Source organism: Poromitra crassiceps, assembly GCF_964638095.1.
Source record: "Poromitra crassiceps genome assembly, chromosome: 9".
In the NCBI taxonomy this organism is placed as follows: domain Eukaryota; kingdom Metazoa; phylum Chordata; class Actinopteri; order Beryciformes; family Melamphaidae; genus Poromitra; species Poromitra crassiceps.
In genome coordinates this window covers 36,321,337-36,333,836 of record NC_139630.1, presented here as the reverse complement: position 1 = coordinate 36,333,836, position 12,500 = coordinate 36,321,337, and the positions used below count along the sequence as shown (strand labels likewise).

General features: G+C 46.7%; 1 protein-coding gene across 2 annotated transcripts in view; it reads right to left on the bottom strand.

Annotated features, from left to right (window-relative positions):
* The window catches only part of enah (ENAH actin regulator), a gene marked incomplete at its 5' end in the record, with an annotated part of 112,419 nt that overhangs the window by 7,637 nt on the left and 92,282 nt on the right, over positions 1 to 12,500 (bottom strand). The window contains 6 exons of one of the 2 annotated variants that reach the window (XM_083642714.1): positions 1,028 to 1,094; positions 1,436 to 1,487; positions 2,103 to 2,151; positions 3,369 to 3,511; positions 4,324 to 4,667; positions 8,258 to 9,025. In XM_083642714.1, the coding sequence (XP_083498840.1) occupies positions 1,028 to 1,094; positions 1,436 to 1,487; positions 2,103 to 2,151; positions 3,369 to 3,511; positions 4,324 to 4,667; positions 8,258 to 9,025 (1,423 nt within the window). The remainder of the gene's footprint in view (positions 1 to 1,027; positions 1,095 to 1,435; positions 1,488 to 2,102; positions 2,152 to 3,368; positions 3,512 to 4,323; positions 4,668 to 8,257; positions 9,026 to 12,500) is intronic. The other variant, XM_083642715.1, reaches the window with a different exon arrangement.

Below are 12,500 nucleotides of genomic sequence, written 5' to 3'. Positions count from 1 at the left end.
ATCCATGAGGTTCAGGGGAGGTAGCAGAGCATGCAACACAACAGTAGTATAAATCCATCATACAAACATTTTCTGATTTAGAAAATGCCATATGACATGTTGTACCAAATGGCACATACCAAACTAACAGCAGAGAGTTGCCCCAACCCTGCAGTTTGGCAATTATGGGAAACAGCACACACCCCCCGCCCCCCTGCCCAACCCCGCAAAACCACTTCCAGCACAGCAAACTTTGATGGGGGAAAAAGGGAGATTGTTTTAAAAGTGGGGGGATTGATCAAACTCTCCAGGGACTTTTCTCTCTATACCTGTTGGAGGAATCTGCTCCCATGGGATTTCTCCACGGAGACTCTCGTCTGTGTGAGCAGCAGAGACACTGACTTTACTAATCACAGCGTGGCCGTTCTGCTCCCAACCCCACAGGTTTGGCTCGGGACTGTATTTGTACATGAAACCCACTTAGGTTCAGGTTTGCTCCGAGTTTAAAATTGCCGTTGATAAATGCTACCACGCTTTCATAGGATTAGAGCTAATGTAAAGCTATTGATCCTTTGGCATGGTGGTTCTGGTTCTGGTTTCCACCTCAGTGTCACACAGGCCCCCCGCACCAGTAACGGCTCGCTCGACATTTTCAGATGCCTCCGTCAAGTTGGGTATCCGACTTCACAACTCGGAGAAAAGTACGTCCGATGTGCACATGAATGCAGCATAAGCTTTAGTCATGTTAGCCAGCCACTGAACGGCCCCAGCAGTGCATCATGCTAAAGCTAGCCGATGCTAATGCTTCAATACGTTGCCACGGCCCCTTTCAGTAGGAAAATTACGTTTAGTAGCATCCCTGCTAGCCATTCATATAGGCAGTGAACATAATGTGAGAAATAATCATTTTTAAAACATCAAATTGTTAGCTTTTGGACCATATGAAGATATTAAATGTATCTTCAGTGCAAATGACAAATGACATCAATGTATGACAGATGAGGGAGAAACCTAATCCCGCCAGAAGAGAAGCAGAGAGATACTGTACCTTCCAATAACTGGGGATTTGCTACCGTTCATCGTGTTAGTCCTTTCCCATGGCTTCCTGGGCATGTCTGCAGAAAAACAAAATAAAAACAAATATGAAAACTCATCTTCTCTTACCATGTGAAATACAGATGTTCAATCATCTTCAATCCTTCTGTAATCATCTGGGGGGGGGGAAACAGGTCAACTTATAGTACAAGAAGATATCACTTAACAGAACAACAATGTACATGTACTGTAAGAGACATCAGATCAGAGTGTAATGTCAGTGCGTAACAGTATCAAGTGAAATGTAACTGGATGTATGCTAACGTGGATCTTCACCGCCTGTGTTTGGAAGAGATGTTATTTCTCTTGCTGGTGTTGATGCATCTTGCCTGTGTTCTGAAGATGAACGCTACTAACTCACCTGGTGTGCTACAGGCTGACACTTTGGGAGTCGTGTTTACCTCGCCGTCCTCCTATTGGACAAAAACAGACAGGGTTCAAAGGTCAAACAGTCTGGGCCCCAAATGTGAGTTGGGCTGATAATCAGAGAGAGTGGCTTCACAGGATCAATGGAAATGTATTAGACAGGACCAGAAAAAGAAGAAGACTTTATCGTTTGTCTGTGTTTCACCAATGAGATCTAGACAAAGCTACTTAGTTTTAATTTAAAACACCCAAGACCCATTTCATTTTTCTTGTTAAAAACCCTCAAAGGTTTACATTTTGTATTTTGCAAGAAACTACCAGTAACAGAAATCCTCTTTCCCCCCCTAAACATGCATATTTTCTAAATGTAGCCTTTCACAGTCAGTACTGGATGCTCATAAAACACAGCGCAGGCAGCACATTTAATAGCAATGATTACAGACAGGAATGCGGTACATGGCGTACACTGGGTCCAAATGGAGAAAAGCAGGGAATGTGGAGTATCACACACAGATAGACTGAGTGATGGACAAGCGAGGGCTTACACACACTCAGGACTGTGGGGAAACAGACTACACGCTCTCTGACCCGTCAGGGCAAAGCAATGATATTTTGGGTGGAGATCAAACAAGATGGGCCGTCTCCTCCTCCCTGATACTCACTGATCTCTGCTCGGGTTCAGGCGACGAGCCTTTATCTGCAATTCTTCTCCTGCCAAGACACAAAGCCCAAGTACAGTGAGGAGATGTTCCATCTCACACAAATGCCACTCCAAAACACAGGCGATTTCCTCCTAAAGTGTTGGTGAAAGCCCCTCATTTAGAACTCCCTCCTTTCCCCCATTGTTCTTTAACAGCAACAAAACGCATTGAGTTAAATTACAAGTTGCCGTACAGAAGCTAAACATACTGAGTGAAACTGGGAGAGCAGTCAGCAGTTCTCCCTCAATTTGCATGGCATTATTCTTTTCAAGCTATAACAAAATCCAACATTGCAACATTGTGGCCTATTAAAGTTTTTCGCTGGCATCGAGTTTACATACAAAGTCAATGCAAACGAGCGATTGAGCGTATGTTCGCCCGGGAGAAAAATCGCTGGGCGTCCGAGCGACAGAGACAGAGCGATAGGGAGAAAATACGCTCGTCGCCCGAGATGAAATATCCCAACTCGAGCGAAATTACGCTGGCATCAGTCGCTCGCTGTTCAACGCTGATTGGCTGCCATGTGAGAGTGAGTCAAGGATCACACTGGCTTGGAACAAACCGCTGGTTTATTGTGTGGCAACAAACCGCATTGACAGCTGATTGACAGGCTGACAGCTGACATGAAATGAAGTCTGAACTACCGGTATAGCGCTCACGTTAGGAGCACGCTGATAGGCTTAGCTTGTAAACAACTACGGTGGCTCGTAGTGGACAAACATCATGACATTGCATAACGTTATAGCCCCCAGATGTCCGTCAATTCGTGTGCCTGTTGACGAGCGATTTAAACACAGCGACAGAGAGATTCCAAAGGGTTGAATCGAGTGACAGAGCGAAAAATAAATATCTCGCTATCTAATTGCGTGGGGTGGGAGCTGTCATCTTAAATAACACTTGTTATTCTTGTCTGTGTTCATGATGGCTGCCCCATCTGTCACTTCCATCACTTTGCTATATTTTATACTGGCTTGACATTCAATAAATAGACACCGGCAAATGAGCGGGACTCATTTGGATTACAAGTAAAAAACAAACACACAAGGAGCCGGGATCCAACACGTCAGTTGTCTTTCAAGTAGTTGAAATATCTGAAACTATATTCAAGCATGTCTGACCAGGTAAATGGTCAGACATGTCTGACCATGGCCCTCATGTCTATTTATCTACCTACCTTGAGATGTACTCATTCTACTAAGAATGCTGTTAGATGTGATGCAGTTGTACCTCCTGGCCAGTAGGGCGCTCATCTCCTCCATCAGCCCTCCTCCCCCAGGCAGAGGGCCGTTGCCGCGGGTCTCAGCTTTGGCCCCTGAGGCCCCTACAGCCCCCGCTATGGCTGCTGCCAGAGCTGCCCCTGCATCGTCACTCTGGAGGGACATGGGCAAAATCAAGCCAGAGTTAGCCAAATTAAAAATGAGATGAATAGAATAGTGTATAACTAACCGTAATTATCAAGAGGGAATCAGAATTGACAATTTGTAGGTTTCTTACAAATGGCTGGCAATACAATTAAGTGCAATCCCAAATGTAGAAACGTAGTCTTAGTGAACAGTCCTTCACCCAAAACAGTATTTCATTGAATAAATAAAGTTGGATTCAAGGTGACTTCCTAAGCACTAGCATCTAATTTTCCACTTATTTTGATCATTTTTTAAGAAATCTAATGTATCGTGATTCTACTGCAATAACAATATGAGAAGAAAAAAACAAGAACAATATGATTTTTGTCAAAATTGTGCCTAGTTAGTTCAGATTATTCTCCAATTTTCAAATGTTTTCCGGGAGACTGTTGGCAGTAGATGTAAAGCTCTCCTGAGTCTGAGCTGTGACAGATGGTGACTGTGTGTGACCATGCGTGAGATGATGCGTGAACATGGCATGCATGTGTGAACGTTTCAGTGACAGTGATTCTTTGTGATTATGTATGAAGATGGTGTGCAAGTACAATGTGTGTCAAGTGTCTGTGTGTGTGCGTGCGTGTCAAGTCAGTGCTTTACAGAAAACAAACAACACACGTGTGTGTGTGTGTCTATTTAATCAAGGACCACAATGGAAATAACTTACTGGATATTTTCATGTACTATCATCAGAGTTCAGATATTAATATGAATAAATATCTGGATATGGATAATATGTTTTTTCACTCATCCATCGGTGCGATAACCAATCAAGCGCTCACCCTTGGCACTTTGCGCAGCTTGGCTCCGGCGAGGGCGGCGGCCAGGCCCGACATGGGCCGGTCCTCCGCAGGAAAGAACAGGCCGGCGGGAAGAGGAGGGGCCGGGGGAGGGGGCGGGACTCCGGGAGGGGGAGGGGGGCCGGGGGGAGGAGGGGGCGTCCCACCGGGGGCCAGCGTGGGAGGCAGGGGCGGAGGCGGGGGTGGGGGAGGGTGGCCGGACGGGGTGACGGGGGTGATGGGCGTGGTGGGGGTGGCGGCCGCGGAGGTCACAGTGGAACCGGGTGGCAGGGGGGGCGGCGGGGGAGGGGTGGGGGTGGTCAACGCCGGCGTCTGCACCGTGTCTGCTGGGGGAGGGGAGGAGGAAGAGGGGAAGGGTGGGGGTGGGGCCAAGACACAGGGAGGAAAAATGGAAGTTGAAACCGTCATAATCTTTTCAGGGTAACATCTGACAGAATAAGAGCCTCTCGACTTCATACTCGGACAAAGACAAAACTGTATCAGGCTGGTTTCACCGACGTGGATTAAAAAGTCGTGGACAGAGTCTTAGTGTTTATTGTTAATCTCAATTGGGGGGGGGGGGGGTTTAGGATGGATTATAATAGGCTTAATCCATGTCTGTGAAACCAGCTCACTCCAAGTAGACACATAATTCACAACTGCTGAAGATGATGATACAGTTCACTTGACTTTCTAAGAGAATAATAGATCCCCCCTGCAAATCAGCTTTTACCTAGATACACTCACTGAGCACTTTATTAGAAACACCTGTAGACCTGCTCATTCATGCAACTATCCATTCAGACAATCATGTGCACAATGCTGTGCTTAACATCATGCAGATACAGCTCAGCAGCTTTACTTCATGGTTGTTGGTGCCAGATCAGGTTTGAGTATTTCTTTTCTGAAACTGCGGATCTCCTGGGATTTCCACACACAACAGTCTCTAGAGTTTACACAGATTGGTAAAAAATAAATAAAAAAACATCCAGTGAGCAGCGGTTCTGCAGACAGAAGGCCTTGTTGTTGAGAGAGGTCAGAGGAGAATGGCCAGACTGGTTGGAGCTGACAGCTGAGACAAAGGCTACAGGAACTCAGATAACCTCTTTATAGCTGTGGTGAGCAGAAAAGCATCGCAGAATGCAACACTGGTCTGGAGGCGGATGGCACTTTGGTAGCCAGTTGACATTGAGCTGAAAGCCGATACCTACCCAGTATTAGTAAGTAGGGGTGTAGCGGTTCATTTCGGTACGACACAGTGGTGTCACAGTCCGGTATGTTTTCGATACAGTTAAACATTTTTAATACATTTTTTATTCATTTTAGTTATTTCTTTTATTATTTTCACACTCTAGTTTAAATTTTTATTTAAATTTACGCTTTTTTTTACTCTTTTTTGTCTCAGTTGACCATGATATCCCTGAAGACTTTTCATTTGGCTTGCAATGTGTATTGAACCAAAAGCCTCGTACATAAACGGTTCCGTGTGCATATAATTGTTACACCACTATTAGTAAGGTGTTCCTAATAAAGTGCTCGTGAGTGTATATACATCATTACAGACCAACAATGTTTCAGCCTGAATAAGTCTTTGCCTGTCTGGTGTATCAGCAGGTCACACCGTTGTAGTTAAGTTCCGTGGAGCAGTAAGGCTATGTGCAGAAAGAATTTCATAAATCAATTTGATCCTTGGTTCGCACCGGTGAGACAGGTGGAGGTGAGCTTTTAAAAACATTTCAAAGAAAATAAAACATGGAATAATAGACTTTTATATGGTGTGACTGTGACAGCATGCTACATCACGGCAAATTTTAGTTTCTCATTCAACATGCAACATTAATAGTGAGTAGTAGTGACGGGGTTTATGGCTGGAAGATATTCATTCCAATGGACAGAGTGGAGACAAACCTTTCAACATACATCAGCGCTACATAAACAAAACACGCTTAAGTTGGCACACTAGAGTGACTTTTATTTTGACACACACACGCACGCACTCACACACACACGCACACGCGCACACGCACACAAAATGAGCAAAAGACAATTAACACAGGAAGTTGGGCAGCGATTATGATGTTTTGGTCAATAATACCATCTGTCTCTGTATGATAGAGACCCTAATTCATAGATTCTAAGATATTCTCATTTCTAATGTAATCTAATCACTATGGACTAGTTCTCAGTTCTTAGAATAATGAGAGTATTTACTTCATTCAACAGAGCAATAATCATTTGCACTTCATAATGAACCTTCTCATAATTAGTTCACTCCACACTCTGGTCACAGATCTAATGTTATGATCGATACTCTACGAGGGAATGTGAACATGTTGAGTTTATGATCAATGAGAACCGATCAGTCGAGTCTCTTCCAACCAATCGAAGAGAGCAATTCAGAGGTCAAAGGTCATTAGAACACCTCCTCTGGCTAATAATAAGAGAGAATGGCCCAGGGATAAAGGCCACTGAGCATTGCATTGCATTGTGTTGGTGTATCTGCATATAAATGCACAGCATTATTAATAGGCTGGCTTCTATAGTCCAGCCTTTCTGGGTTAAAGGTTCAATAAGTTCTATTTTATTAACATTAGAGACTGAACCCACTAGCATTTACCTACACTTTTTCTGAAATGTATCGAAAACAGACACTTATTTACATTGATAAAAATCGAATACATCTTAACAAAAAGTTAATACAAGCGATCTTCTTGTTGTTGTTGTCATTGCTTCCCATTTTAGTGATGCAACTAATTGCTGTCTACCAGTGATGAATAAATGAATGAATATCCTCTAGTGTGAATGTAAAGGTCTTTTACCACTTGTTGCTGGAGACTTGATTTCTAATCAATGTTTCTAACGGCAGGCTTAAATGTGGCATGAATTAATCAATAAACACAGTAAACTCCCTGCCTCTTCCCTTTAAGATGCCGATGTAACCGTAAACTCAACATCTTTAATTCAGGGATGTTTTTATTGAAGCACAGCTGAATTAAAGTGCAGATGGAAGCCCAGTGGAACATCACAAGCAGCTCATGTGTGATGCAGAGAGCGAGCATCACTCTGGGGAGTTGACAGTCTCAGGTTGGATCATTGACACATGAACCACAGGACACAGTGATGAATCAGATGACGAGCCATGGTGAAATCATAAGATCAGTGCCATGGTGAAATCATAAGATCAGTACGACGGGGGGAAAAAACAACCATTTTGAATGAATGGAGGAAGGAAAGAAAATCAACGTAGAGATGAAGACGGCAGTGGGTTCTCTACAGACCTTGAGTCAGTGATCTGTACCCACTTAACAACAGATTCCTACCTACTGTGGTGAGGAGACAGACATGCCATGCTCAAAGACCAGACACCATTCACGTCCAATGAGCCATCAGCCAGCTAGCCAGAGCTTCCAGGAGCAAGCGCAGGACACACACACACAGCGTAGGGTTTGTGTCTTTGTGAGAAGACTGACAAAGCCATTAGAAAAGGCCTGCGCAACACATAAGTGACAACAAGACCAGTGGTGCAGCCACGCATAGACAGTACAGACCCCCACACTAGCCCATATAGTCACCATAGCAGCCATTTTGGTGCCAAAAGCTGCACCCAACACTGGTGATCAGAGCTGGAATCAGGTTCTACCGGTCAAATCCTGCATTTTCTTCAGAAGGAAGGTCAAACTCCTCTGAGATCAGCCTTCACTTTGCACTGGGCCCAGATCAATAGCAAGGGAACATAATCCAACCCTGTTCAATAGCCCCACTGTTAGTCGGTGAGTCGAGATAGCAGTGAAAAAAAGAAAGAGAGTGGGAGAGATAGAGTGAGAAGGGAGAGAGAACATGAGAGAGAGGGAGGTCAAGAGGACCAGAGAGATCGAGAGAGACAAAGACCAGAGTGAAGGAGAGAGAGAGAGAGAGAGAGAGAGAGAGAGAGCCTTACCATGGGGCTGGGGCCGAGGACAGAAGACCCCCTGAGGTGTGTGGGGCTCTGGGCCTGCGGTGGTCTCCAGCTCTCCCAGCCCCGTCAGGCCCAGGCCCACAGGGAGCGAGAGGTGCTCAGCGGAGGCGGCGGCAGCAGGGGGCGCTGTGGAGGGAAAGGGCACACCAGGAGCCTGGGATGAGGAGGGGAGAGACGAGACAGAGAAGGAAGACGAGGGGGGAGCCATGGGGGAGGGCAGCGGGGGCGGGGTGGGCGGGGGCGGCGGGGTGGGGCAGGTGAGGCCAAAGGGGGTGTGGTGGCCGTGAGGGACAGTGACCGGGGAGGGCGCGGGGAACATGGGTGGGCCGTTGGGCGACGGCGAGGGGGGCTTCTGGGTCAGCGGGGAAGGCGCCGGGAGGGGAATGAGCGGCCGCGGGCCCGTGGCCTTCCCCGGGGGGCTGCTGATCATGACGGGCGGCGAGGGGGGCAGCGGGGTGAAGTTGCAGGCCGACCACACCACGGACTTGGGCGGGGGGGGCGGGGCGGGAGCGGGAGGCGGGGCTTGGGGCAGGGCTTGCTGTCTGCGGGGGACGGTGGCGTAGTGAGGCAGGACCGGGTGGAAGGCGGAGCCCAGCGAGGTGGCGAATCGGGAGGCGGAGTGCCTGAGCGGCGGCGTGGGCGGTGTGGCGGTGGAGGGCGAGGGGTAGTTGGGGGCGGACGGAGACACCGGCGTGCAGGGCGTCCTGCCGTACTCCCCGGGCGCCGGAGTGCACAGGGTGCTTTCAAAGGCTGAAGGAACATGAAGGAACAGAACAGGGAAAAGGACAAGACAGGACAGGAGGGTAGGAAGGAAGGAGAGAAGGAAGGAAGCAGCCGCCGCACACAGGAGGGAAAGACAACAGGTGAGGACAGAGAGAAGGAAGGAGGGAGGGAGGGAGGAAGAGAGAAGAGAGAAGGGGGCAGATGAAGCAGGAAAAACCAGCACAGACCTAAACCACCTGACCTCCTGCTTGTGTGTATTTTGTTGGGCAGAGATAAAGCTATGTTAGTGGACATGTGTTAGCAGCACAGGAGACAGACCCAGAGGCAGACAGCATCTATAAGAGCAGATAGGAGGGGTGAAAAGTGACCCATAACACACCCATCAGATCCCAGTAAAAGCAGCTCATCACCAGCGTCAGCATCATCACCAGCCTCTGCATCACCCCAGACAGCCACAGCACACAGTGTCTCCACTATATTCATTCAGTGGTGTGGGACACGACAGCAAGTGACAAACTAGAACTTTGCCCAATTTAAAGCAAAACACAAAGGTTTAGGCTTATCGCTTGAATCAAAACATCGTCAGTTTGAACAGGTTCACTCCAAAACTAAACTGGGACAAACATAGAACCAAAATCATCCTCAGCAATGGAAACTATTATAGGGGAAACACTGAAACACACATCCACTTGAAACTACTTGGACACCAATTCCATGCTTCAACCGAGAAAGGCACTCAGATGTATAGCAGAGCCAGGTGCAGGTAAGATCATCTATGTGGGAAGACAAGTGTGTGATGCCCTCCTCTCCTAGGACAACTACTGCCAACATGCCTTTGAGCCAGGCACTCCCCAAGTAGCGTTCCAGTAGAGCTTGATTGTGGTTGTACTGGGCAGTTAGCACTAGTCAGCCTGCGTGGGTGGTTATACTAGAAACATTGCGTGCTCTATATTCTAGCATGTCGCCCACTCAACTGGCATGCGCGCCTTATTATAAGAATGAGATGTTTTAACCTGGTTTGCGGCAGGATGTTTCTGAAAAAGAGCAAGTGTGTTCACTCAGGAGATTAAAGGTCAAAATAAATAAAATATGGTTTCATAAAGACATCGGTTTCAGGCAGTTCTGCAAACATCTCACCCATCTTTTTGCACCACACTCACTGTACTGAAGAATACTGATCATTTCCTATAAGACTGTATTGCAGAGCCGTACATTTATGTCTTGGAAGCAAGACAGAAGTGGCCCTATATAGTGAAGCAATTGACAAGATTTTGGTATGATGGAAAATTACGGGAAAGAAGGCCCAGGTCAGAGTAAAACTTTAAGTTTACAATCAAATTGAGCAACAATTAAAAAAAAAAAGTTAATGAGTTTTCTCTTCTCCCATGACTGTAATTCGCCAGTCCAGGATGAGCAGTTTCATGAAAGTCAGTTTAAATATTGTGGACGCTCTTTGTGCGAGTTCTTTAAAACAGTGTTTCTCAACCACTGGTTCTGAGCTGCGAGCGCCCTCTAGTGGGCCGCAAAATATGTTCAAGTTGAAGCTCAGAAAATGAGTGGGCCGATAGTCGGTGTTTGACGAGCTCTCTCCCGAGCTCAGTTTTTAAGCTACATCAGGGCTTCTGGAAACTAGACATCGAGACGGATACGTAGGTATCAGCCATGTTATGCTAGCTCACTGGGAAGTTCAGTTTGAATATCACCATGCAACTGACAGTGGCATAACATGCATACAGCCCCGTTTTCTCCTTTTTTTGTCATGTTGTGATTTTTCTCTTTCTTTACTCTCACGTTTATTTGGGAAGATGGTCCTCGGAAATGTTTGAACAATCAGAAGTGGGCGTTAAGTTAGGAAAGTTTGAGAACCTCTGCGTTAAAACACACACACACACACACACACACACACACACACACACACACACACACACACACACACACACACACACACAGCATAGCCCTTCTCTCCTGTGTTTCAAACTTCATCATTCCTCCTATCTCAGGTAAGTAAAGTCATTCCAGAAGGATGGACCTTCTCTTCTCCAACAAGAAGACAGCCTGTTTTAATGTGGAGCAGAGGGCAGCCTGATCAGTCCTGTTTTAATGTGGAGCAGAGGGCAGCCTGATCAGTCCTGTTTTAATGTGGAGAAGAGGACAGCCTGATCAGTCCTGTTTTAATGTGGAGAAGAGGACAGCCTGATCAGTCCTGTTTTAATGTGGAGCAGAGGGCAGCCTGATCAGTCCTGTTTTAATGTGGAGAAGAGGACAGCCTGATCAGTCCTGTTTTAATGTGGAGCAGAGGGCAGCCTGATCAGTCCTGTTTTAATATGGAGCAGAGGACAGCCTGATCAGTCCTGTTTGAATGTGGGGCAGAGGGCAGCCTGATCAGTCCTGTTTTAATGTGGAGCAGAGGGCAGCTGTTATCCCAGGTTAAATGCCCTCTTGGCCTCATCCTGAGGAGTGCTGTGCTGCCCACCAGTGTTCAGTCCTCATGTTGCCTGAGTCAGCTAACTAAGGCTGAATAATGAATGCTCTGTTTGGCTGTGTTGATAGCTTGTGTTGCCTTGTTATTACCTGTGCTGTTTTTAAAGCTATCATTTAGCTGTACCCCCTTATACTTTATGGAACCTTATAATGACGTTTTCATATTTTCCTTGTGGTGAGGTGACACAGATGGGATTGGGTGGGGTGGCAGCTGGCTGAAAGGTTACAACCTCAGTTTGATTTTATTTAGGATTATTTTGTCCTAAAAAAAAGCTTTCTCTCTTTATGCCTCGTTTGATTCTAGCCCTCGCTAATTGTGTTTCAAGCTAATTGCCTTTGCTGTGTTATAGTTACGTGGCAAGCCTAGCGGTTAGCATAGCTGAACACTAGTGTTACATGGACTTGCCATATGTTTTCTGTGTGCGTGTGCGTGTGTACGAGGGGGTTGGGGGGCATTGTTAATCCTCTGTTCACCTTCTGCTCCACTGCGTCTTACTAGTGATGTGAGACCACACTTTTCCCTCAGATCTCATCATCTTGATTGGATCTTCATCTTGGATACTTTCCTACCTGCATAGCAAGCCTTGACATACATACTGTACATGTTACGTCTCTACAGCACTCTTCACTCTCCTCACACACACACTTAGAGATATTGCAAACCAACACACAGGCACACACACTCTCTCACGTACACATATCACAATCATGACCTGACCCAGCTAGACCACACACGCACGCACGCACACACACGTACATGCGCACGCACGCACACACGCACGCACGCACGCACACACACGCACACACACACACACACACACAGAGCGAGAACAATACTGGCATTGATGTGTGAACACCAAAGCAGCAGTAGTCATGAGACAGACATATTCCTTTTACCCCCTCTAACTGGGATGACTCCCACTCCATCACATCACACGCGCCCCCCCCCCCCCCCCCCCCCCCAAACACACACACACACACACACACTCCTGCTATCCTTGGGTTTGCTGCACTCTGCACG